At 40.9% G+C, this 27890-nt stretch overlaps 1 protein-coding gene across 1 annotated transcript; it reads right to left on the bottom strand.

The window, feature by feature from the left end:
- Positions 1–27890, bottom strand: LOC100926396 (calreticulin-like). The gene is made up of 9 exons (XM_031968550.1): positions 27473–27890; positions 21697–21798; positions 16610–16813; positions 16216–16310; positions 13052–13261; positions 12673–12786; positions 9286–9429; positions 4709–4801; positions 1–705 (listed from the first exon to the last, which is right to left on the bottom strand). The coding sequence occupies exons 1-9, from the start codon at positions 27888–27890 to the stop codon at positions 448–450; spliced, it is 1638 nt and encodes a 545-aa protein (XP_031824410.1). The 3' UTR covers positions 1–447.

Genomic DNA, 27890 nt, shown 5'->3' with positions numbered 1-27890 from the left:
GATTCTTTCCTTTATTGTTGGACACTTGGTGGTAAAAATTTAAATAATTGAACAAAAAAATGTATTTGAATCAAAGGTCTCATGTACCATTTGTGGCCAGAAGGAACCCGGAAGCACAAGTCAAGAGCACAAGCCCACTCTTTACTTGGTTGTCCTTAACTTCCTGGCACAGCACCCAGTGTCGGCCAAGGACTGTTTTTTGCCCATGCATTTCATGAGTGATATGTCAACAGTACATCCAAGGAGGACCACAGGGAGTAAGACTTTCTTAGACCATACAAGCTTCTTGAAGGCAAGTACCACCCCCTGCACTTAGCCCTGACTGCATACTCTCGGAGCATAATACATGTTTGTGGCCTTTGTGTTTGAATTGTTTTTAGTGTCCTACCAAGCCTAATTAACAATGGCCCATTACCTACTGACTATGAGTTACTAAGGCCACTACGATTATAATTCATCCTTTATGTCTGCCCTAGTGGTCCCATTCCCTCCTCTTGTCTCGTCTTCTTCTTCCTTCAGTTCTTTTTCTTTTTCCGGTTCAGACTGGTCGGCAAACTCTTCCTCCTCCTCCTCATCATCCGCCTCTTCCTCTATTGCATATTTCTTCTCTTCTTCATCATCAGCTTCCATCTTTTTTTTGGTCTCTTCTAGCTGTTTTCTCTTTTCCTCTTCTTCAAAGGCTTCCCTCCATATCCTTTCTGGGTCCTGTTTTAAATATGTAATTTCCACATAATTTAGAGGTGACATAAACTCTGGACACCTCTAATTTCCCCCTCCCCCCATCCCTGACCTTTGAGAAGTGACCCAGCTTTTAAGGTCAGGTTCAAGAAGCTTTCACTCTTCCCTCCTCCCCCAGATCAGAAGTGATCTCCTCAGACCTGGCATAGATCTTGTTTCTCTCTGGTTCTTTTGGTCTATATTGCATTAGAGTTGTTGTAAAATTATGTTCTACTATATTCTATGACTGCATTATTTCCCTTCTCCCCTTCCCCCACTATACATGCCATAAGGCCAAAAACTGTCTTAACTATCTTAAACTCTCCCCATACCTAGCACAATGCTTCCACATAGTAGATACTAGAACAAGTGGATTATTTAATAAATCAATGAACGAATGAATGACTCTAGATAATCCTGTAGGAGAAATTTTTACTCCTTGGCTCCATTTTATTTTTTATTTGTTGTTTTTATTTTTCAAGAAAAAGCAAAATAGAAAGACAGAAAAGGAAAATAAAACAAAACAAAATATTGTCATGTGTCCATCATTGCCTTATTACTTAACCTCCCCCCATCCGTGGACCCCTCCCTTATCTTCTTCCCTCACCCTTTCCTTCTTTCTTTATCCCATGCCTATTCATCTACACACCTTATCCCATTCCTGTTAAACACTCTTCTGAACCCCATATTGTCCTATGACATCCTTTCCTCTCTTTCCCATTAATCTGCCCTCCCTGTCCCATTCCCATCACTCTACACATCCTTCTATATCCCACCTTATCCTTTATCTCTTGCCCTTTGATCTACATACCTTGTCCCATTGCCATAAAGCTACACATTCTTCTACACCCCACCTTATCTTATTCCCTCCCCCTTATTTCTTTATAGATTGTGGAGGGTGCTATACCCTTCCTGATGTGTGCATGTTTATATAGTATTCCCTATTTAATTCATTCCCACTATCAGTAGATTTTTAGAATTATGAGCCCTCCTATCCCCCTCTAATGCCTTTGTGTCAGTTCTTCTGCACCTCATTCATATAATATAATTTCTAGTTTTATCTTTTCCTAGATAGTATTGTTTTTCAGAATTAGATCATACTCAATTCTTCCCCAATCTTTCTTTTGAGCTACCCAATTATTGATGTCAATTTTAAATATATGGTATACATTTCCATGTACAGCGCAAAAATAATTTGTCCATTTTGAGTTCCTCGAAAATAATCTTTGATATTAGCTTTTACTTGTTAAATGTTCTATTAAATTCGGGTTAGGTCAAGACAAAGTCCTGAAAATCTGCAAGTTCATTGAATGTCCATTTTTTTCTTTTGTTCAATATTATGGATATAATGTCTTTTATTGTGGCTGTTGATAAGTCCTGTATAATTCTACTGTCACTCCGCAGATTTGAATTGTTTTTTTGTTTGTTTCTTGGAACTTTTTCTCTGATGTGGGAGGTTTCGAAATTTGATAATGATTTTCCACAAAGGATCTTTTTGAGGTGGTGATTGGTGGGTTTTCTCTATTTTTATTCTCCCCTCACGTTCTATCACTCGAGGACAATTTTCTTTGATTATTTCTTGCATTGTTGTGTCAAGATTTTTTTTTTGTCACAACTTTCAGGTAGTCCAATTATTTTTATATTTTTCCTTCTTGATCTGTTCTCCATATCTGTTGTTTTTCTTATGTTTCACATTTTGTTTTATTTTTTCATTCTTTTCATTTTGTTTTGTTATTTTTTGGTCTTTCATAGCTTTACTGGTTTCCCTTTGCCCAATTCTAATTTTCAAATAATTATTTTCTTCTTTAAGATTCTGTGTTCTTTTTTAGTTGGTTAACTTTTTTTTTCATAATCTTATTTTCCTCAGATGGTTTTTGTCTTTTAGTTTTCCCTCAGTGTCTTTCACTTGATTTTAAAAGTCTTTTTTGAGTTCTTCTAAAAATTCTTTCTCAGGAGGTAGCCATTTAATGTTACTCTTTGGGGTAGAAGAGGCTTTTTTAAGTTTCAATGGCCATTCTTTGAAAAGATCCAGTTTTTTCAAATCCTGTATTAGCTTCGTATACTCGGAGTCATTGTCCTCTTCCTGTTTCTTTTTTTTTTCGTTCTCTTCTTGTTCCCTTTTTTTTTCATTCTCTTCTTGTTCCTTTTTTTTTTTTTTTTTTTAAATAAGAACTATTAGTATAAGTACCTCTAATCCTGATGTGGGAGGGGAAGGGAAGGATGCCTTGGCTACATTCTAAAGGGTCTGCACAACGTATTCATTTTGGAGAGGTTGGGGGAGTTGAAAGAAATCAGCCACAGGTGGCTCCAGGGGACAGTAATCTTTCCTTTATCATATTTCTTATAAAACTTACTGAAAATTCCTTTTCTATCTATCTCTTCTTCCCTTGTAGTCTATTATTATTATTTATTTGTCCTTCCCCTTATAAGTTCCTTGAGAGAAGAACTTGTATCCCTAGCACTTAACACAATGCATTTTATGTACCAGGCATAAGACAGTTTTTTAGTGAGTTGAATTGAGGTATCATTGATCACAAATTATCCACCAAGAGAGGATACGTTCATTCATTGTTGGAGAAATTGTAAACTACTAGAATCTTTTTGGAGGGCAAGTCGGCTTTCTACACACAGTTACAAATAAAAGTTATGGAAAAGTTTTGAAAGTAATGACATTTTTGACCTAGTGATTCCTTTGTTGGTAGTAGACTTTGAAAATGTAGCCAAAATAAGCAAAAATAAAAAACAGAACTATTCATAACAAGCATCCTAAATCATTATTTAAAAAAATTTCCAGAGCACAATAACCTGGAAATATCCTACATGTCCAAGGATAGGGAAATGGTTGAATAAATATGGTCAGTTAATGGAACAGAATAATGAAATATAACAGGATAATAAAATTCAAATAAGACCAACAGATGTGAGGAAAAGGAAGAAGTCCAGAAAGATTTAATTAAAACGATGCAAAACAAAACCAACAACAATAATGACACACACATAGGAAAGAGAGAGAGACAGAGACAGACAGAGAGAGAGAGATGGAGACAGAGAGAAACAGAAACAGAGAGAGACAGAGAAAGAGAGGCAGAGAGAGAGAGTCAGAGGGAGAGGCAGAAAAAGAGAGAGGGGGGGGGAAGAGAGAGAAGGAAGGAAGGAAGGAAGGAAGGAAGGAAGGAAGGAAGGAAGGAAGGATGGAAGGAAGGAAGGAAGGAAGAAAGAAGGAAGGAAGGAAGGAAGAGAGAGAAAGAAAAAGAGAGAGAAAGGAAGAAAAAGGGGGGAAGAAAGAAAGAAAGAGGAGGGAGAAAGAAAGGAAGGAAGGAAGTAAGAAGGAAAGAGAGATTAGCTGGCACAATAATTATTGAATATGAATGAGTGAACAAACTAAGAATTTTACTGAGGACTTAGGGAAAGTGATGGAAAAATTGTCACAATACTTATTGGAATTCATTACTTTGCCACTAACTACCTGACAAAAGACTCGAGACACAAAATGAGATGTGCACTTCTGACTGTAGCCAGTGGGAGCATTTATTCTGCTTGACTGCAGATTTGGGTATAAAGACTGTTTTTCTCCCCTTCCTCCCCAAGGATAGGATGAGGAGTGTGAGGGAGGAGTGAGAGGGAGAGAAAAGAAGTCTGTATCAGTTGAAAACAAAATAAATTCATTTGAATTTTTTAAAGAATCGTGTTAAACATAAATTGATCCTAAGCATATTTGGTTGACCACATTGACTCGATGCTCATCTTTTAATAAAAAATTAAGTGCCCCTTGGCTTACAAGGAAGGCTCTACGGGGGCTTGGAAACCATGCCAGTGGAGTCGAGTGTCTCCCTGGCTCTCCTTAGCCTCGGTGGTCTCACTGCCAACAATTAGTCACCAAACGAAGAATTCTTTGGTTACAACGAAGAATTCCAGGGCCTGGCAAGTGACTAAATTACAATCGGGTGATCCTGCTGGAATTAACCCGCGGCAGAATGAAGGCTCAGCTTACCTTTCTCACTCCCCAGGTCTGATTCCCAACTTTTTCTGCAAATTCCTCATCATTTGTCAGGAGGAAATTGTCAAATATTGATCCGGATTTTACCTGTTGAAAGAAAAGATGCTTGGAATAATTACCGTGAATTGAGAGAAATGGTTTTGTTTCCTTCTAAAGCCAACCTCTCTAGAATCATGGGACGGTGTCTTCGGTAGCTGTGACAGCGGCTCCGGTGCAGAGGACACAGCGTGCTGGACAGCCATGGCCTCTGCACTCAGGGCCCCGGCCAGATGCCCAATGTTGGCCCTCACATGCTCAGCTCCACTGCCCATGTGCCATACCGTAGCCAAACAACGCCATTTTCTTTCTTCTAATCTTTATGTCTTGGAAGACCTTTTCTTTACCGTCTTATCTGAGCTTGTTTTGGGGTCTTCCCTCCCTTCCAGGCCTCCTCGGCTGCTGCCTCTTCCAGAAAGCCTTCCCTGATTCTCTCCCCGAGCCATAAGAATGGCCTTCATTTGATTCTGGGACCCAAGTAGGAGGCACCCTGCAGCTGTCCACAAGGGGACAGCTGGGATGGTGAGACAGGAGATGGGCATCCGAGAGGGAGTTGGCAGAAGGAAGGGAGGGCGTTCATCCTGGAGAAAACAAGACTCAGGGCAACTTGAGACCTGAGAACCTCTTCAAGGATTGTGGGGGAGGGTATGTGGTCTTGTTCTGTTTGGGCCTCAGAGAGAACCAGGAGCAGGGTGTGTGTGCATGTGCATGTGCACATACATGTACCTAAATGCAAGGGTGCAGTGCACATGTGGGTGTCTGTTTGCATGCAAGGATGCATGTGTTGAATGTGGGTGCCTGCATGTGAGGATGCATATACACAGATGTCTAAATGCAAGGGACCACTGCACATGTGGGTACCTGCATATAAGAGTGCACATGCACATCCTGGGTGTCTGTATGTGAAGATGCATATACACAGGTATATTCTTAAATGCAAGGGTGCACCTGCACATGTGGGTGCCTCATGCAAGAGTGCACATGCATATCCTGGGTGCCTGTATGTGAGGGTGCACATGCACATGTGGGTGTCTGCATGTGAGGATGCATCTACAAAGGTGGGCGCCTGCATGCAAGAGTGCACATGCACATCCTGGGTGCCTGCATGTAAAGGTGCATATGCACATGTATGTACCTGCATGCACGGGTGCACTGCACATGTGGGTGCCTTGTGTGTTGTGCACATAGATGTATTGCATGCAGATGCATGCCTGTGTGTGCATGTGTGTATATGTTGTAGATGTGGGGCGGGGAGAGACCCACTTGGACTAGCTGACAAGAACCCATAGTTCCTTACATTATGAGGCTGTGTGATTCTGCAATTGATCTTAACAGTTGGGAGTAAGTATCTTATTCGATAATTGGCTAAGTAACCCTGAGCAGTTTCCTCATCAGACCTGATAGTAACAACACTAATAACATAATCAACATGCCCACCTCGTGATGTTACTGTAAAAATCTAGTAGAAAATGGCAAATTTTAATACACAAGGTAAATGCCAGCGTGGCTAAATGACAATTCATTTCAAAAAGATCTGGGGGTTTCAGTGGAATGCAAGCTCAGTATGAGCCCTTGATGTGTCAGAGCAGCCCCCAAAGCTCGTTGACCATAGGAGAACTCTCTGAGAGCATAGTGCCCAGCGCTGGGAAGGTGAGAGCCCTTCTTCCCCTTGCCCTGGCGAGGTTCAGCTCTGGCCACGGAATTTTCAGAAGGCCTTCGATAAATCGGAGAATGTCTAGAGAGACGGTCAAGAAGGGAAAGGTCTTGGTTGACAGCATATGGTAGACATGGGGGAGAGGGAGAAGATGTGAGTGCTGTCTTCAAGCATTTGAAGGACTGTCCATGGAGGAAGGTTGGCCTTTGTTCCACGTGGCAGATTTAAGCTGGATGGGAGGGGGAAACCCTAGCAATCAGAACGTGAGAGGTAGTGAACTCCCCGTCCTCAGAGTTCTCAGAGGGAGGTTATCAGAGCGATCGGCCAGGGATGGGGTGTCCAACATGGCCTCCGAGGTGTCTGAACGTCTGAAGTTCCAGCACTGATTTCTGGAGTCTATCCCACTGCACACAGTTGCTTTTTAATTTTTTTTAGTCTAATACTGTATTATTTAGAATATTATTATTTACTAACACATTGTGTATATTTTGAATATGTTAGTGAGTTCCTTCTTGGTATTTTAAAAAGAATAGCTCTGCTTATTGTGGGGCTTATTTACAATTCTGCCTCCCCTGCTTTTCCAGTTTTAAGCTTCCTCCTGAGTCAGGGGTGAAGCTGGCTCACAGGCTCTGCTACCAGAGGCTCCTGCGAGGCTGCGAGTGTTAGAGGGAGATGTTCTGTGTCAGCCAAGAACCAGCCTGGTTCCTTTTAGACAGCTCATCACCCTGCAGGCAGTGGGGTCCAGCAGACAGGGCTGGATCTGGATCTGGGGGACCTGGATTTGAATCTCAGCTCAGCCACTTCCTACCTGGGTAAATTTCACCTCCATGTGCTTCAGGTTCCTCAACTGTAAAAATGAGAGAATTACTCAACAGTCGAGAAGGTCTTTTCCCGTTCTAGAGCGAGAATGCTTTGATCCAGTTGGGCCAAAAGGCTTGGATCAGTCCCATCATTCCAGGCTATCCCGATCTTTTGGACTTTCTCCAACTAGAAAGTTGTCTGGGCAGACTTGGGGGCCACAGGTCAGAGATGCTGCAGTGAGGATTCTCCCATCAGCTCCATCAGTGTCTAGTTGTATCTGCAGCAGCCTCCCTGGGCTGACATTCCCACCCACATGGATTGCTCTCTTTGCACAGCTTCTCATCCTGTCCATGTCCATCAATTAATCCATACGCGTTTATTAAGTGCCTATGATATACCAGGCTTTCCAAAGCCTCTGGCCCTCTTGACTTTATTGTCAGCCAATTTTCTTCTCTTCTCATCTCCCATTCTAGTCCATTTTCTCGCCCTTCTCCAGGCTCAGCCCTTCCTTTCCTGATCTCTTACTTTAAAAAAAAATTCTGCCAGAAATGGTCTCGTCACTCATTTCTGCCAAATGAAATCTAACCTAGTCCCCCAAGGCCTAGCTCCATTCCACCTCCTCCAATAAGTCTTTCCTGATCCCTCTTCCCCCCAGCCAAAAATGTCGCCTGCCCCCAGGACTGCTGCCCTCACTGCCTCCTCTTTGAAACCAGTTTGTGTGTCCATGTTTGAACCATCAGAAGAGGAATCACAACCTGTTGACCTTGGATCCCTCCTGCCTCCCAGCACAGAGCTTTCCTTGCTTGTACCAAGAAGGTAATGGAGGGAAATGAATTTTAGAAGGAACCCTGGATTCTTACTTATGAATGTTACCAACTAGCTACGGGAACTTGGTCAAGTCACTGAAATTGTATAAAAGAAGGGTGTTAAGGGTTATCGAGCCTGCTTCACAAGGTTGCCACAAAGAAAGCACTTTGTATACATATCAAAACATATCACTGGAAACATGGGGCCTGTTGTCATTAGGGTTTATTGAGGGCAACAGGGAGGGATTCAGTTGAACAGTAAACAAGAAAGATTTATTATGTACCTCCTATGTGCCAGGATATAAAAACAAAAATAAAACCATTCCTGCCCTCAAGAAGCTTACATTCTACTGGGGAACACAACATAGTAAATTCAAAATTAATTAGAAAACATGAAATATGTACAATATAATTGGGGAAGGAAAGACATTGGTAGTTGGAGAGTTTACTTGAGGCAGACAGAGGGATAATTTCTATGATTTCATTGTTATCATAATTCCCAAGTAAGGAAATTCCTTTTACCAGTGGAAGCACCTTCTCTTCAACTCAATTTAGAGTTTCCTACGGCTACCTATGACTTGCTCAGAGTCATGTAGTCAGTATGTGGCCACAGGCAGAATTTAAACTGTGGCCTTCCTGACTTCAGGGGCTCAAGTCTCTATCCACAATGCTACACTGCCTTTCCACAGAAATGGGCAAATGAAATGAGGTCTTGGTTGCTGGAGCAGTAGTAATATCAATAATGACAATAATCCTTTATATTTGAAACATCTTTTCAACTTATTCACTCTAAAAATCTCATTTTATTATCATATGCAACTAAGAAAGCAAAGAGAACAGATATAATCATTCCATTTTACAGAGGAGAAAACTGAAGCTCAGAGAAGGAAAGAGGCATTTATGGGCAATCCAGATCTGTCTTAAACCTCAGGCTCTTTCTATCTACCCAGAAATCATTAACACCTTGGTCTGTTGCAAGGTTTAGCCTTGTTCTATTTGGCCCCGAAGGGCAGGACCCAGAGCTGGAGGAGGAAGCTACAAAGAGGCAGATCTAGGACCAAAATCAGGAGAAACTATTCAATCCTTCTTGACTTCTAAAAGTGGGACAGGCTGCCTTGATTAGTAAGTAGTCTGTTCTCTACCACTGGGGGCTCAAGTAGCAGAATGGATTCCTACTCATGTTTGATCCCTTTCCACTATAAGGTTCCGTGATCCTAAGTAATTGTCACTTAATTACGATGTGCCAAACGTATATGCATTTAATTACTACATACCTGCCAAATATCCAGGCCCAGGACACTGATGTTGTAATATCTGTAAATATTGGGATCTGGTTTATACTTCGGATTGTCGATTTCTGGATGTACCCACTCACCTTTATAATTCGGGTTATCGATTATTCGACGTTTCCACACACCCTAAAATGAAAATCGGGAATGTTGAACAGGAATAGCTGCATTTTTCCCAGCATTTCTAATTTCAAGCAATAAGATAACCCAAATAATTGAACTCAAATTCTCCTGAAATGTAGATTTGGTCCTAATTGTAGTAGTCTGTTTTTCATTTATTGAATCCTTTGTTGTTTATATTTTATAAATAGCCTTTATTCCAGAGTCCTGTATTGTTCCTGGTGTTTCTCAATTTGAATAAAGGGATGAATGTCAGGATTATCTCCCTGAGCTGAGAAGGCTAGCTTACACTCTAGAAGTTTATCTCAGGAGATAGATAGCAAGATCTTTCTGAGCTTAGAATGTTGGGCTGAATCGAAAGGAATTCACCAAGGGAACAATGTAGAGTCTTAAAGAGTAATGTTACTAAGGTAAACTGATGCTACTCTTGGATGGAAGGCTTTACACAAAATATGTACTGTATAGTGGAAAAGGCACCAGCATGGAGCCAGAGAAGCTCAGCTTGAGTCCCAGTTCAGACTCTTAATGGAGTTGAATTATTTATACTTTTACTCTATCAAACTCTTTTTTTTTTATTGTATCAAACTCTTAAAAGAATTTCCCTTCTTCTTGTCTCATGTCTCCTTGAATCCACGCTCTACTCAACTACCAAAATAATCTTCCTAAGGCAGAAGTCGGACTATATCACCCCTCTGATCAAAAATCTCCCCAGGGCTCCCTATTACCTTTATCTAGCATAAGATGTAGATGATCCCTTAGCTCTGCTCACTCTGATTTCAGACTCCTTTGTCAGCCCTATAGGGAACACCAATCTCTTCTCGTTTCCATTGCTCTGAATCCTTGTCTTCCTTTGAGACAGCTCAGGCATGAGGGAGGGGGATCCCCATCCTGCCTCCCAGCTCAACTGTGATAGTTTTAGGCTTTAGTCTTGAGTAATGAGGGTCTAATTTGATAACAAGGCATTAAACCTACACTAGAAGGCCTTTTTTACAAACCAATTTGATTGCTTTATTTCTCCCAAAATGTCTTTCTTGATCCAGGGTCATTTAGTTTTTGCTTGAATACTTCTAGAGTGGGGAACTCACTACATAACAAACTACTCTATCTTCCTTTGTAGGGCACCTTGGATAGTACATGCTCTCTTAAGCTGAGCCAATCTAAACTTTTTTAACTTCCTAAGGGGTGGATTCTATCTTACAGGCTATGCTAGAGGAGTGTGGATAATAATAAAGTGGTACTATGAATAATAATCAAAGCTGTGGTAGTTGTAGGGGTAATAGTAGTGGTGGTTATCATAATGTCATAACAATGATAATTAGTATTTATATTACACTTTTAAGGTTTACAAAGTGCTTTACCAAGCCTGCTACTAACTTCTCCTGATCTTTATTGGACTTGATCTAGTTGACTTATGGGGGGTGTCCCAAGAGAACATTTTGACTTTTTTCCAGATGAGAGACAGCCTGGTATGGTGGAAAACCCATTGCTTCTGAATTTGGAAAATCCAAGGTTCGAGTCCCTCTTCTGGCACTAAGTAAAGGTATGATCTTGGGCAAGGATCTTAACCTTCCTGAATTTTCATTTCATATGATCATAGAAAGAGAGGAAGAAGGGATGACAGATAGCACCTAGTTTAACCCCCTTGTTTTATAAATGAGAAAATCGAGTCCAGAAAGCTGAACTGCTTTGCCCATGGTTAAACGGATATTAAGTGTTAGAGCGATGATTTCAATGTAGGTGCTCTCACTACAGATGAATGAATGAATGAAAAAAGAATTTAAGTGCTTGTTATATGTTCAGTACTAGGGATACAAAAAAAAAAAAAAAAAAAAAAAAAAAGACAGTTCCTGTTCTTGAGTAGTTTATGTTCTATTGGGTTGTCACTCCATAGAGAAGGTTTCGGTTGCAAGTCAGATGGAAAAGTCCCATGATCCTAAGGGTGCAGCAGCAAAGCAGATGTCATTTCTATAGAGAAGATCTTATCAGTTTCTGATGGTGAACCATGGCACAGTACCAAGGACTTTGGTGGTGAGAAGGGATTTCAGCCTCAAGCTAAAGAGCACAAGCAATTCCACATGATTTTCTCTCTCCCTTTAGAAGAGGCCAAAATTCTTTTTCCATCCCTTCGCAGGAGTCCTCAAACTACAGCCCGTGGGCCAGATGTAATAGCTGAGGACGTTTATCTCCCTCACCCAGGGCTATGAAGTTTCTTTATTTAAAGGCCCACAAAACAAAGTTTTTGTTTTTACTATAGTCGAGCCCCCCAACAATCTGAGGGACAGTGAACTGGCCCCCTATTTAAAAAGTTTGAGGATCCCTTTGAGGATCAGAATATATGTTCCAAAGGGATCACCTCTATTGTAAGTATAAAGGTCGTTGTAAACCTTAGGTATTATTTATTATGGTTACTACTGCAATAATTGAAATCCAGAACCGGAAGAGAATTCATCTAGTTCAACCTAGAACATAAAGCCCTTTAATGTATAAAATGTCTGACAGAAGGTTATCCTTCTTTAGCTATTTGAACATCTTCAGGGACAGGGAGCTCACTGTTCCAGTACTGGACACCTCTCAATGTTCGAACGTTCTTCCTTAACCTTAAGCCAAATTCAGGTTCCCTGCATCTGCTACTTCCTCATTCTCCCCTCTGAAGCCACAGAGATGAATCGTAATCTTTCCTTTATGTGATAGAACTTTAAAAATTGAGAGGATAGAGTCATGTCACCCAGTTCTTTCTCCTACACACTAATCTTCCTCAGTGGCCTCAGCTGTCCCTCAAGGACATGGTTTGGCAAATCTGCCAGCTCAGAATCCCTGGGTCAGTCTCCTCAGTTTGCCTTTTTAAAAAAATTTATTTATTTATTCATTTACAAAGCATATGCATTGGGTAATTTTCCAACATTGGCCCTCGCAAAACCTTTTGTTTTTGTCCCCTAGCTGGCAGGTAGTCCAATACATGTTAAATATGTTGAAATACATGTTAAATCCAGTATATGTGTACATATTTATATAGTTATCTTGCTGCACAAGAAAAATCAGATCAAGAAGGAAGGACCTCAGTTTCCCTTGAGGTCATACAAACAGAAGTATGTTCAGACCAATGTGAGATAAGCCTGGCATCTTTTTTAGCCCGGTGCCCTCCCCAAACACATCTACCAAGTCTCAGAGATACTATTTTATCCATTAGAAGGTCCATCCATTTCTTGTCCTATACTTTGTTCTCTTTGCAAGAGAAAAAAAAATTCCCTTTACCTTATACTTTGGGTTTGGGATCAAAGGAGCTTCCCACTCGCCGTCCATTGCTGTATCCCAGTCATAAGGTTTCTTCACATTTGGATCCGGAATTTTTTCAAAATCTTCCCAGTCCTAAGATAAAATTCACCCACCATAAAGATTCATTAGTGGGTCAGCTAGGTGGTGCAGTGGATAAAGTATTATTAGGTGTCCAACATAGTTTGGTCCCCAGGAATACAAAGACAGGAGCCCCAGAATGAAAGGATTTCCAGATGTATATAAATATCTGCTAAAAGTGAAATAGTGAAAGGGTTATGCTTTCAATGGCTCCTAAGAGTCTTTGTTTCATTAATTAGCATCATTTGTAGATAGGGGACCAGGAACAGAACATGTTTACCTCTGGTTTTTTGTCATCGGGATCCTCAATTTGGAGTCGCTCATCCCACTTTCGAGGCTTCCTTGCATATGGATCTTTGATTTTTTTAGGGGGGAGAAAATCCCAGTCATCTTCTAAGGCCCCCACTATCACCAGTTCATTATCTATCTTGACTCCATAAGTGGAATCTGGACGAAGGATCAGAGTATACAGGTGAGTGTCCTTGTTGATCTGTAGGGAAGGGAGAACGGGAGGGAAAGAGCCAGTTCTGAAGAATTCTGCACCATTATCCTGTCTGACTCCCCTTGCAGGGAGTTTACCTGAGAGAGAACAAGAGGCTTGATTTGGGAATCTGAAGGGTCCCAGATGATGCTGACTCCATAATCCTAATCAAGCCAGCCTAGCATGGCAGAAGATCTGGGAGAATTGCAGAGGAAGAGCTTTCTTCTTGACTCTTTAAACTTTGAAAGGACAGAACCATGTCACCCCAGTTCTCTGTCCTACAGATGAATCCTCCTCAGTGGTCTCAACTTTCCTTAGTGCGGTTGGGTTGTTGTGCTGGGTAGAAGAAGGGCTCAGAGCTCACCTTCAATCAATGAACAGGACAAGGAGAGGAGCGTTACTGATGTCATTATTTAACAACAGTAACCGGACCAGGAGGAAGAGACAATGCATTTATCTGGGAGACATATACTCAAGGACCCACAACGATGTGGAGCAGGAACGTGACCAAGGAAGTTAAGTTCATACATCACCAATTCCATGCACCATTCCTGATTCTCTCTGCACTAGAATCCCTCAAATTACTTTGTGTTTATCTTGTATGTACTTCATACTTACATGTGTGTGTATAATCTCTGTGTATGCATAATATATAGTATATATTTGTGTGTATATATGTATGTTTGTATATATTCCTCTAGATAGACTACAAGCTCCTAAACATTTGAGACTATTTCATTTTTTAATAGTGTTTCCCCTTTTGTAAGTAAATTATCCATTTTATATGTGGCCATTTTATTTACTGAAAGAGACCAGTAAAAGAATATTTGTGTGAGAAAAATAGCTTCAGATAGTTGAGGAACTGAAAAAAGATTTCTCTGATAAATGGACTGAGGGAAAAGGTCTGAAAGTTATTCAGAGGCAGGAATGCTGAATAAAGGTAGGCATGGCTATCTGTCAGTTCTTAACGTATAACCTTATTCTGAGAATTTTGAAGGCTATTAATGAAATGAAATGAAAGAACTTATTGGAAACTATAAACAACTGTACATGGCACATTTGGTAGAACTGTGGGATTTGGGTTCTCCACCTGAGTTATAGATGAGTCACTGTTCATGAAGAAGCCTTGCTATTAGACCTCAGGTGAGTTGGTGAGAAGATGAGAAAACAGAGATCAGCAAGTACATGTGAATCAGCAGATAACAATGATGGAAACAGAGTGGAGGAGAATGTTTTGGAGTTTGGGGCTGAGTTGGCTGAGAATGCTGATTTAAGCCTCTGTGTCACTGGGAGCTCTCTGTTGGAGAGGTCTGTATTTCCATGAAGCTAAATGGAGTAAGTTGAATCCTGCTATGTAAAAAAGCCAACAGTACTTGTTTTTATTTTATTTTATTTATTTTGCAATGCAAATTTTATTTATTTATATTAATATTAATATTATTTATTTGGGGGTTAAGTCCAGGATCACACAGCTAGTAAGTATTAAAAGAATCTGAGTCAGGGTTTGAACTCAGGTTTTCCTGCTCTATCCACTGCACCATCTAAGACTTATTTTTTGCTCTTCAGTGCCATTGACAACCTCAGAGTGGAGAAGCCCCACAAGGGTGTGACTACCCTGCCCTGTATTTTTCTCTTTGATTTGAGAGAGAATTCCTCTGAGCCCAAAGAGCAGATCTAGGGGTATGCTTCTCCCCTAAATAATTTAACAAGGCTTCAGTACCCATCTAAGGGAGCAGACCTGAAAAACTGCAGACCTCAGGTTTAGGATTGCTGTTTCACTGAAGTGATTCTGTATTACTAAGAAGAGTTTAAATCTCCTGCTGCCCAAGAGTAGCAGAAAAGCAGCTTCATCCAGCAGGTCAGCACAGTCTCAGAAGAAGAACAGGTGTATGACTGTTGTCTAAAAGAAACTATTGACATTTACTCCTGCAGTTTAAAAATATGAGCTGACTTGGGCACATGGTTTCCTTACCTGTGAATGTCACTGCTATGTTTCTGGAAACGCTGACCTTCTCTTCCCCCACAATGTGTGTTTTGTTAGAGAATATGAGTCAAGTTTATGGATGAGCTGTTATGTTTTGATTATTATTATTTGGTTTTCTACTGTATAAACATTAAGGTTATTTTTTCTTTTCTCTTCTTGTTTGGTAAATGTTTCATGTTTAAGGGTCAATGGTATCATGAACTGATGCTGAGTGGAGTGAGCAGAACCAGGAGGAACAGCAAGATTGCGTAATGACCAACTATGATAGACTTAGCTCTTCTCAGCAATTCAGTGATCTGTGACAATTCCAATACATTTGAGATGGAAAACACCATCCGCATTCAGAGAAAGAACTATGGAGACTGAATGTCTATTGAAGCATGATGTTTTTACCTTTTGTTTTCCTTTTTCATGATTTTTCCCTTCTGTTTTGATTTTTTTTTCACAACATGGAATATGTTTATTCCATGGACATGGAAATATGTTTAAAATGATTGTACATGTATAACCTATTTCATGTTGTTTGCTCTCTTGGGGAGGGGGAGGAAGAGAAAGGAGGGGAAAAATTTGGAACTCAAAATTTCACACAAGTAATTGGTGAAAACTATCTTTATAAATGGAAATATATTCTACATAATTTCACATGTGTGATTGACATCACATTTCTTGGCTTCTCAGTGGGTAGGGGAGATCAAGAGAAAGGGAGAGATTTTGAGTTCCAACTTAACTATGTGATCCTAAGCAAGTTACTCCAATTACTTCCAAAACTAAAAAAATAAATAAAATGATTTATTCTGTTGCTAATAACACCCCTTAAAAGAGAAAAAAAAGCTCATAATTTCAGCATCAGCAGAATTCCCAAGGGACCATGTAGTCCGAACTGTGTGGTCCTACCATACTTTGTCTCCTACTTTCTATGATATCTGAATGCTGTCTCTGAATTTCTCCCAAACCTCCATGCCCAGGCCTGTGGACTTACCCTGCACTTGATGGTTTTATTAATTTCATGGTTTTTTCCTTTATAATTAAGGATGACATGTACCTTGTTGTTTCCCATTCCACAGATATCTGGGCCTGAAAATTAAAAACCCAATGACATCAGATAAGCTGCAGTATCACTGTTTAGGACCAGAAGCAAAGATGAATCTGCCCCTCGTGGTGTTAGAATCATGCAAGGTGAAGGGTCATCCCACTTTGGCCTGCAAGGGTTAGTAAGGAAGGAGTTTTTCTGTGGGGATCACAGAGTTTAAGCCTGGGGAGGCCATCCAGGCCTGACCAAGAGAGCCCCGCTGCCTGTAAGGGCCACTTCCAACTAGGATTCCAGCACCATCAGACCCTTGGACAGGGCCAGAGACCTTGACCAGAGAACTCACCAAACATGATGTAGTAGGATGAGTTGGAATGCATGTCCTCTTGGTCCAGGTCCTGAGGAAAGAGCTTAACGTAGCCTCCCCCACAATCAATCCCCTGCTCGTGTTTCACTGAGAACTGCAATACCAAACTCTGACCCTCGTTGCTGAAGGGCTCGAATCGGGCCGACAAGGCGTAAAACTTGGCATCTTCACTCGTCTGGAGACCTAAAGGGACAGAAAACACGGGCCTATGAGCTGAAATGGGTCAGCGGCAGAAAACCCCACCCGCCAACCAGAACCCACAGTACGTCAGAGACAGCCACACTGGCCGGCTGGGGGCCGGGGGGCAACAATAAGTGCCCCAAGAGCCAGATTCTGGCACAGAAAAGTATTGTTATTTATTCAACTCAGCTTTGTTGAGAACCAACTATATGCCGGATACTGCTGGGACTGAACAGAGAGGAGCCTCGTGGGGGGAGCCAGCTCCTCATCTCTGCCTCCCCTTCCTGGCTTCCATCAAGTCTCAGCTGAAGTTCCATATTCTTCAAAAGCCTCTCCTCCTTCCCCTTTTTCCTAGTGTCTTCCCAACCCCAATTGTCTCCAATTTATCCTGCATATATATCAGTTGGACAAGGAATAGAGAATTGGGCCTAGAGTCATGTCATGAAGATCTGAATTCAAATTCAGACTTACTCTGTGATCCTAAGCTTTTTTGCCAACTGAAAAAGGGTGATAATAATAGCATCCACCTTACAGAGACTCAAATGACATGATATTTGCAAAAAAAATGCTTAGCAAGTATCTGGCACATAATAACAATATAGAATAATATAAGATGTAAATATTATATTATAATATAATATTTGAATATTTAGTTTTGTTTCCATACCTCATAAAGACATGCTAAGGCACAAAACCAGGGCAGTGACTTTGAACCTACAGAGAGGTCTTTCTTCAAAAAGTCTCAAAAAAAAATAAAAATAAAAAGGACTTTCATTACTCTGCCTGACCTTGCTCCTGTTTCTGGTACTCAAATGACCCCGAAGCCATTTCTTTTACATCTAATCATCAATTACCTTATTTTATGTAACCAGTTTATAGTTTTATATCTTACTCCCTAATATGAGTACAAGTACTTCAAAAAAATAAATTGGCTGCCGAAAGGTAGCATCCTTCTGTCTCATATGACTTTTTCTTTATGAAAAGAGGCAAAGTCAATCCATCTTTCACTCCTGTCTCTATGTAGCCAGAACATGGCTTTCATCACAGCAAATATTTGACCCATAGATAGCTTTTGTGCAGTTCAATATATGATCCAATTATAGTTTTCATTACATTTGACACGTCTAGCACATGATATGCCATGGTCAACATATGGCATGTACATGGTCTTCACCATGAAACATGACCCATAGGCAGCCTTCATTATATGTCAATATATGTTCAGTATTTGACTTTCACCATGGTCAACACATGTTCTACACAAAGCCTTTCCCATGGTCGATACATGACCTTCACCTTGAATAATATGTGACTAGGACACAGCCTTAATCAAAGTCAATGTGTGGCTCACAAGTAGCTTTCATGCCAGTCAATCTATGTCTAGCCCTTAGCTTTTTCCTCTGCAAAATCTATCCAGAGCCTCCATCATGGATGATACGTTGCCATGGTCTTCATCATCTTAAATTCATGGAGCTTTCATCATGGTCAATATGAATCCGGCACTTAGTCTTTGCCACGGTCAACAATGGCACACAAATAGTCTTTACCATAGCCTTTACCATAATCAACACTCAGACATCAAATGAGTTCTAAAATGAAAATCAATGACATTTTATCTTGTTTGACACCAGGGCACTTGGGCTGATTGGGCTGGAATGACATTTTATTGAGGAGTTTTGAGTGAGTCTCATTATACCCAGTTCTCCAACAGCTTCCTATGCAGGGTCCATCCTAAGCACCCCAAAGTCACCACCTTGGTTTTATCTCTCAGCAGGTCTTTATGAGGGACAGAAACAAAACTAAGCAAGATGGAAGCTGTTGTAGTTGGGACATGATGACAAGCAAGATCTCCCTCCCATTTCTAGCCAGCTCTCATTTTCCTTCTTTCCATGAAGCTTTCATAAGGAGGGAGAAATTGAATAAACTCCTCCCAATGACTAATTTTTATTTTTTAACGAGCTCTAAAATTAGATTTTTGACAGTGGACTAGGAGATATGAGAGGGGGCAAAATTAAACAGCAAAATGAATGGGCTCTATTTATAGTGGACAAAGACTTCTTTGGCTCTGAGTGCCCAGGCTGGTGTTCCGATGACAAGGTGCCTTAGAGCATGTTGGCCAGACTTCAGCTGGAAGAGCCCATGGAAATCATCTCATCCTCATTGGGAGGCATCTAGGGGAAACAGTGGGTGAGAGCACTGGGCTTAAGTAAGGAAGAGTTGAGTTTAAATCCTTCCTCAGACACTTATTAGATGTGTAACCTGTGGCAAATATCTTAACCTCTCTCAGTCTCAGTTTCCTCATTTGTAAAATGGGGATAATAATAGTGTTGGTACCAGGATCAAGTGAGATAATGTACTTTGCAAATCTTCAAATATGACATTTATTATCATTATTATATTGATGGAAGAAGAACTGAGGGTCAGAGAAACAATTTTCTCAAAGTCATACCTGTTATGACTAACAGACTTGGGGAATGAAACCCAGAACCTCTCACTCTAAACTGAGCACTCCTTGCCCTAAACTGCTCTCTTAACCAGACAAGTCTCCCCTGCTAGATCACAAGTTTCTTGATGGCAGGCGAGCCTGACTTCTGTGTATCTGTATCTCCCCTGGGCATAGAAGAGAGATCCCCTTCCCACCCTCGTGTCCCCCACCCCTTGGGGGGGCTTCGTAACTATTTAAGAAAGGAAGAATGATTTACAGAAAATGCACAATAAACATAAAATGCCTACTATGTGCCAGGCACTGTGCCGAACAGTGGGAGTACTTGAAGGAAAGAGGCAAACAGTCACTACCCTTAAGGAGCTCATAATCAGTTGTGGAGGCAAGAAAACAAATATGTGCAAATGATATGTAGAATAAATAGTAATTAATAAGCAGAGGGAAAGCACTTGAATTGAGCAGTTAGGAAAGGCTTCCTTTAAAAGGTGGGATTTTAGCTGAGATGTGAAGGAAGTCAGGAGGTGGAGATGAGGAGGGAGAGGATTGTGGGACAGCCAGGGGAAATTCCTGGAGTCAAGACAAGAAGAGTTTTGTTTAGGCAACAACAAAAAGGCCAGCACCCTTATTTCATTCTTTCCATTTATATTGTGGTTGTTGTTGTGCTTCTTGGTTCTGTTTATTTCCCTCTGTGTCAATTCATACAGCTCTTTTCATGCTTCTCTGCATTCATCATATGCCATTTCTTATATCACAGTAATATTCTATTATATTCACATATCATTCTAGCTGTTCCTAAACTGATGGATGAATATCTACTTTTTTCCAATTCTTGGATATCATAAAAAGTGTTGCTATAAAGATTTAGGGAGGTACGAAGACTTTCTTCTTATTAATGGCTTCCTTGGTGGTTAAGCCCAATGGAGTCTCTGGTTCAAAGGGTATAGACATTTGAGTCACTTTATTTGTGTAATTCCAAATTACTTTCCAAAATGGTAGTACCATTTCACAGTTTTGCCAATAATCTGTTAAGGTGCTTATCCTTCCACAACATCTCTATTGAGGAGGACATTGAATGTTGTCATTATGGGGGTCATTTTTTGGCCAATTTAAGTGTGTGAGATGAAACCTCAGGGTCATTTTGATTTGCATTTCTCTTATTAATAGTGATTTAGATCATTCCCAAATATGATTACTAATACTTTGCAGCTGTTCTTTTGAGAACTGTCTGCTCATATCCTTTGATCAATTAATTGATCTACAGGATCCATTAGATCCTTTAATCATATCTACTTGATCTATTATTATTGATAGATCCTAAAAATCTATCAGTTACTTACACACATACACACAAATTACATACACATGTTTCCTGAGGTAATTTGTATTTTCTATTTAGTCAAACAATTCTATTATTTTTGAATCTCAATTATCTAGCCTGTTTTGCTGAACCTTCTCTTTAAGCAATAACAAATGACTTTGATGACTGCTGCTTTATAATACAGTTTGAAGACTGCAAATACTATTCTCCCTTTGTCCCCACTTCTTTTAATTATTTTCCTTGATGCTCTAGATCTTTGACTTTTCCATAGGAATTCCAAAAGTATTCCCTTGGTAATTTTATTGCTATAGCATTAAAAATGTAAATCAGTTTTGGTAGTATTATTCTAAGTAGATTCTTAATAAATATCGGTAGACAAAATAAATTAATTTCACCATAAGAAACTTTCTCAAAACTTAAGATGAATGACTCATTTTTTTCTTAAATATTCATATATATATGTACATAAATCAAATTTTATTAAAGGCAGTATACTAGATTGGAAAGAACACTACATTTAGAATAAGAGGACCTGGATTTAAATTTAAAATTTAAATTAAATAAGTAATAATTTTTAGCTTGAGACCTTGAACAAGTTATTTCCTTTCCTCTGGACCTCAGTTTTCTTGTCTTTAAAGTAAAAGATTTGGGTAAAATAATCTCAAAGATGCCTTCTAATTCTAAGTCTCAGGATTCTTTACTTCAATATTTTTTAAAGACTTGGACTTTCATCAGTGGTGGTTCTCACTCCACTATTGTAGATTATAGTTCTCTTGTAGTAGATTCTATGGTAAAAAAAAAAAATTCATTGTATAATGATCAACATCCTAATGAGTTTTGTGAGGCTGCTCCTGGGATACCACTGAGCACAGCCATCCCTGGATGTGAATTCATTTCAAATTGGAAGTGTTTGGGAGGACCAGCCAAAGGCTGTGCTTGCTAATTGACCCAAGTTTGAGGACTCCAGGCTCCCTCTAGTCCTTGGAGAGGCATCTGAGAAGGAAGGCAGAGAAGGAAATGACACTTTGTGGGATGAACCAATAGGACCATGACTCATGAATAGCAAAGGGACCCAATAATCAGAACTCTCCAGTCCAACCCACTTCCAGGGACAGTAACACTCACCTTTATCCTTCTCCTTGTCTCCATAGAACTTCCCAGCTGTCAGCTGGAATTTACCATATTCTGGCAAGTGTTTAGATTGGACCCACCGTTTTTTCCATCCATCTGTCAGGGAATGAAAGATATATGCAAAATTCCTTACATCTGACCAAGGAAGACCGAATCGAGGTGACAACATGAAATGCTAAGAGGCCACGAAATGCTCCTTGAGAGCAGAGACTGGTCCATTCTGGCTTATGCATTCTGGGTGCCTGGCAGACAGCAGGCATTTAATACTTGGTGAATAAGTGCATGAATACAGGGAAAGGTTACTGAATTTGGATTCGGAGGACCTATGCCAGCTGACATTTGTGGTTTAGAAAGACAGAATAAATATGCCATGAAATTCACTAAAACAAATGTGAGCGGCAGTGTGTCCTAAGGGAGAGATGGGAGGGGTTAGGATGAGCTGAGTCAAGTCTAGCCTCTGGCAAACCCACTAGCTATGTGATCCTGGGCAAGTTACTTATATTCCCATGCCTTAGTTTCCTCATCTATAAAAAGGAGGGTATATAAAAATGTAAAGTTAATACACAAAAAAGTCTAAAGTAGCAAAAATTATAAGGAAAACAATTAACTGGGCACAATTCTTGACAACAAATTTCTTTCTCTTCTTTCAATTCCTCTTCCTCTTCTATTTCCTCCTCCTTTTGATGATGATGATGATGGCTATGTTTCATCCAGGCAACATCTGTAGAAAGCTGATGTTCAGAAATCTCTCCCCTTGTTTGGCCCACAGAGGCAGAATGTACTGGACACAAACTCTGGGTGCAAACCGGGCCACTTCCCCTTCCTTAATCTTCTATCAGACCCTGATTCACAGGACCAAAGGCATTGTATTTCTTTATGTCTATTGCCCCCTGCTGGTGACAATAATCTTCATCTCGCCCACTTTTCTAGTATATTAAGGCTGATAAAGCATATTTTCTCAAAATAACTCTGGGAGGTAGGTTGCTCCAGTATTGACAGATGAGAAAACTAAGGCTAGGAGAGACAAAGTGAATTAGAATTATAGGTTTATTTTGTCTATTTGGGTTTTTTTTTTGAGATAATTAGAATTAAGTGACTTGCCCAGAGTCACACAACTAGTAAATGTCAAGTGACTGAAGCCCAGACGGGCTTGCCTGAGAATCCCCACCCCCAGATTTAGAGATAAAAGGGACCTTAGAGGTGATCAAGTCAAATGCTCTCATTTTACAGATATAGAAACTGAGATAACCTCTTAGCTTTCTATTTATTTCCCAAGAATTGAGAATTAAACTAATATTACCACTGATGCCATAAAAGGTATGATAATCAATTATCCTATGTCAGCCAGTCAATAAATATTTATTAAGTGCCTCCTATGTACCAGGCACTGGTTTAAACCCAGAAGATACCCAAAGAGACAAAAAGGCAGTCCCTGCTCTCAAGAACTCACAATCTAATGGAGGGAGAACAAGCAAACAACTATATACGAACAAGATAAGTAGGAAATAACACAAGGAAGATGTTAACATTGAGAGGTATTAGTAAAGGCTTCCTGTAGGAGGTAGGATTTTAGCTAGAGCTGCTCAGAATCTCTTGGAGCACCCCTCCCTTTCCTGACCACTGTACCCAGCTTCTTCATATCAATCCATGTCAGCTCTATCCCGCTGGTGCCCCCAAATCAAATAAGATAATACTTATTTCTTTTTATTATTAGAATTTAATTTTGGAAATTCTGGAAAAATGCAAATTATTAGTATTTTGCAAAGTGATTAGTATTTTGTTATTTCCATATATTTGCTATTTATTTTTCATTATTTAGTATTTTCTTTTCCCCCAGTTACATGTAAAACAATTTTTAACATTTGTTTTTAAAACTTTGAGTTTCAGATTCTCTCCCTTCCTCCTTCCCATCCCCTCACTGAGAAGGCTTGACTATACTCTTGACTGGATTTCATTGCCTAGTTATTTGACCTAGTTCACCTAATGCTTCTGAGCCTCAGTTTCCCTCTTTTTACAAACCAGTGACTGGTTCACCCACTCTTGATTATATTCACTTTGTGGACTTCTCCTTATCAGCTTCCTTCCCACTCTAGATAAATCTCTACCCTGAGACTGTGTTCTCCTGATTGGGGTTCCCCATTCAAACCACTATTTCAGTAGTGGTCCTTCATCTCACTCTCATAATGTCTCACTGACTACCTCTTGCTCCTCAACAGCTCCATTGCCCCTAAACAAATAATCTTCCCTATTTCTTTATGTTTTTGTCTTTTCCCATTAGAAAGTTAGCTTTTGGAAGATTCATAGTAAACACCCAATAAATATCACATCTCCATCCATAATAATAATAATAGCTAGTATTTACATATGTAGATATATAGAGATATATAGAGAGAGTTCTTTAAGGTTTGCAAGGCACTTATTAAGTATAATTTCATTTTATCTAGCAATCATTTGTCTCCCCAGTGCATCTCTTACAAGGCTGTTGTGGGGATTGAGCAGGAGTCTAGCGGTGAAGTGAGAGTCTGACCCAAGTTGTTATTTCAACAATGTTTATCAAAGATGGTCTCTTGCAGTTAATTCCCTAGGAGATAAATGGTTTTTCTGTTCCCTTCCCAAGGGTGGGTAGTACAGGTTAGGGCATGTTCCACGAGAAGGGAATCTTATAATGGGATAACAAAGAACAAGCCAAAGTAGTCAAGCGCTGCCTCTTCAAGAGGTGGCAGAGATATATAAGCTACTCTATTCCAAAAAGCACTAGGGTGTTGAATGGGGATCCATCCAAGCCCAGGCCTCCAGAACTGTACTTCCTGGACAGGGGACAGGATGTTGTACTCAGTGGAAGACCCTGTGATCTATCTTTAAAACCCCTCTCACATTGATCTCCTTCTCTTCACTCACATAGCCACCACTTCTGTATAAGACCACATAATCTCTCCCAAGAGCCCCCTTTCTGGTCTCCTTGCCTCAAGTCTATCCCAGTCCAGCCCATCCTTTATTCAGTTGCCAAAGTGATTTTTCTAAATCGTGAATCTGACCATATCATTCCCTGCTCACTAAATTCCAGTGGCTCCCTATTGCCTCCAGGATCACCATAAACCCTTCTCTTTGGTGTGTAAAGCTCTTTATTAACTTGTTCTTCCTAACCTTCCTGTCCCTTTACCTAGTTTCCTGCTGTTCAGCCATCCTAGTTTGTTCACTACTCCACACACGTGGTAGTTAATCTTCCTAGTATGCCTTTGCATTAGTTCCAGCTTGGAGTTATCTCCCTTCTCCCCTCTATCTCTCAGAATGCTTGCTTTCATTCAAAATTCAGCCTCCACATGAGATCCCCTTCATCATTCCAGCTTCTAGTGTCCTTATGCCCCAAGAGGCTCTGGGTTTTTTGCATGTTACATGTATGTATTAAGTATGTGTGGATGTTCACATTGTATTTATGAGAATGCAAGTTCCTTTAGGGAAAGATCTGTTACATTTTTTGTAGTTTTATCCCATTTATTTTATTGTACTCATTGCCTGATACTTAATAGGTGCTTAATAAATGCTTTTTGATCAATTTGTAGCTCTAACACTTGCAACTTTTGTAACCATAGTCTAGCCACTTCATCTCACTGAGACTCAATTTTTCCATCTGTAAAATAAAGATGATACAACTGATAATGTCTACCTCACAGGATTGTGTTAGAAAAAAATGTTTTGTGACTTTTAATGCCATGTAAGAGGCAGGTAAATGGTGCAGGGAATAGAGAGTTGGGCTTGGAATCAGGAAGACTTATCTGAGTTCAAATCTGTCTAAGATATTTACTAGCAAGTCACTCAACTCTGATTGACTTAGTTTCCTCATCTGTAAAATGAGCTGGAGAAAGAAATGGCAAATCACTCTAGTATCTCTACCAAGAAAACCCCAAATAGAGTAACAAAAAATTGACTCTGACTGAAATGACTGAACAAGAAAACAAAGACTTTTTGAGTGACCAGCCCTACTAGACAGTATAACATTAGCCGGTGAGTGGTTCAATAGAAAAGATAATTCAGAGTGCTGGATTCAGACTAAATACTTGGGTGTGAATCCAAACTTCATTACTTTTTATGTGTGAAGTCACTGAGTTACTTTCATCATCTGCAACGTAAAGGTATTGGACTAAATTACCTCTGAGAACCCTTCCAGTTCTAGCTAACTAGCTAGAATTTATAAAGTGCTCTGAAGTTTGTAAAACACTTCAAATGTTATTTCACTTGATTCTCACAACTCTGGGAAGTAGGTACTGTTGTTATTCCCATTTTACAGATGAGGAAAATGAGGCAGGCAGTAGTTAAGTGACTTGCCCAGGCTCACACAGCTTGTGTTTGAGGTAGGATTTGAACTCAGGTCTCCCTGACTCCATTTAATGTTCTGTGTATTCTAATTACCTAGATCCATGAACTGGGGGACAATGATTCCTTTCCTACAACAGGTCTATGTTTATAAGGTAGTCCCTCTTGCAAGCTACTTGGTGAAGTGTGGAAACTTCTTAAGTGCCATTTGGTCTTTTCAAACATCCCAGGATGCTAAGCAGCAGAGGAAAGGGGAAAAGAAAATGAAAAGCTGCCTAACTCCTTCAAAAGAGAATTGTTTAATCACTTATCCACAAGTTCTGTAGCATGTTTCAAAGTGAGTTTAGAAAGAGAGGGCCAAACCAGCTTGAAAGCTGATTGCCCTAATTGCTAGCTGTGTAACCTTAGATGTCACTTCCTTTCTCTGAGGCTCTTTTCTTTCTAAAGTTTTGGCATTGAACTAGATCCATCAACTAGCTTTTCTTAAGCACTTACAGTGAGTCAGGTCCTGTGCTAAGTATTGGGGATACAAAGACAAACACAAGGGTCCCATCCTCCAGGAGCTTCCATTCTACAACAGACCTGTAAGTTGTCTCCCAGCCCTGGAGCCTGTATCCTCCTATTTTTATGACTACTTTCATCTCTTCATTCTTTTGTTGGACTCTATCCCCTTAAGGAAGTGGTTGGATAGGATGAATTCCAAGATTCCTTCTAGACTAAATCAGTGAGCCTGAAATATATTCTGTTGACATGCAACTGGATAAGCCATCCAACCACACTGACATCCAGCTGAAAGTGGCCTTTGAATTCATCTCCTCCAACTCCTTTACAAAGGAGACTGACACCCCGAGGAGGGGGAGGGCGGGCTAGTAAGTGACAGAGTTAGAATCCAAATCCAGGGCTTTCCCTGATCCTAGACCCATACTCTTTCTACATCACTCTGTTCCGTCCTGGGATTTATTTGAATGTATGTGTTTCTCACTTTCCAGTAAGGTCACCTAAAGGTGACCAGAGACATTCAGATTATAAATGACCAAGCTGGGATTCAGACCCATCTCCCCCTGATTCCACACCCAGAACTCTTCCCAACCTGCTCCATCATACCAGAAGCTAAGGTCTTCACAGTACCTCCAGGGTGTGGACAGAGTCAAGGGTACCGGGCCCGCTCCTTTTCAAAGAAGGGAACAGAGCAGGAAGGTACCTGGATGTGTCCAGAGTAGAGTTCCTTCTACTAGGGTAGTAGGGAGGAGCTAGGACCTCTTGGGTAGGAGCTAGGACATCTTCAGCTTATTTGTGGGAAGGAGAAAGCTGAACGACTCTCCCTGGAGCCCTTCTGCACCGTCTCCTCCGCTTCTCTCCCCTCTCCCCCACCTCGGGGATCCCAGCTTTGCAATGTGTGAGGCTCATGCTACCCACAGCACTGCCCGCCCACCCAGGCCCGCGGTCACTGCCCCCTTACCGCCGTCTTCGAATTCTTCTCGGAAGTAGACGCGCCTCCTCCACTGCCACGGCTGCCCTGGAAAGGTGGCCGGGCCGTCGCCCCCGACGCCGGCTGTGGCGGTGGCCGGGGCCGGGGAACTCACGCCCTCGGGGTGCGGGGCCTTGGCCGTGGCGCTGCCCCCAAAGCGCTCTCCGCCCACGCTCGTGGGCTTTGTGGCCCGGCTGTTTGCGGCAGTACCATCCGTGCCGTCGGTGACACTGTCGGTGGTGCTGTCGGTGACGGAGCTGTCTGTGGGTCTGGTCTTGCCGCTGTCCGTGGTGCTGCCCGGGACTTTCGGTTTGTCCGCGAGCCCGGGGCTCGGACCCTCCTGGCTCTGGCCGCCTGCTGAGGTGGCCAGGAGCACGGCCACGGCCGCCAGCGTCGACAGCCACCTCAT

This window comes from Sarcophilus harrisii, chromosome 4, assembly GCF_902635505.1.
Source record: "Sarcophilus harrisii chromosome 4, mSarHar1.11, whole genome shotgun sequence".
NCBI classification, from domain to species: Eukaryota; Metazoa; Chordata; class Mammalia; order Dasyuromorphia; family Dasyuridae; genus Sarcophilus; species Sarcophilus harrisii.
Note: the sequence above shows the minus strand (reverse complement) of the source record. Positions and strands in the feature narration are given on the sequence as shown.

Excerpts from the sequence above, each read along its gene's own strand:
- LOC100926396 (XM_031968550.1), bottom strand. The coding sequence starts at position 27,890 with ATGAGGTGGCTGTCGACGCTGGCGGCCGTGGCCGTGCTCCTGGCCACC. Across the intron at positions 13,262-16,215 it reads ATAAAACCATCAAGTGCAGG|ATCAACAAGGACACTCACCT; the intron begins GTAAGTCCACAG and ends CCTTCCCTACAG. Across the intron at positions 9,430-12,672 it reads TCCCAAACCCAAAGTATAAG|GGTGTGTGGAAACGTCGAAT; the intron begins GTAAAGGGAATT and ends TTTTCATTTTAG.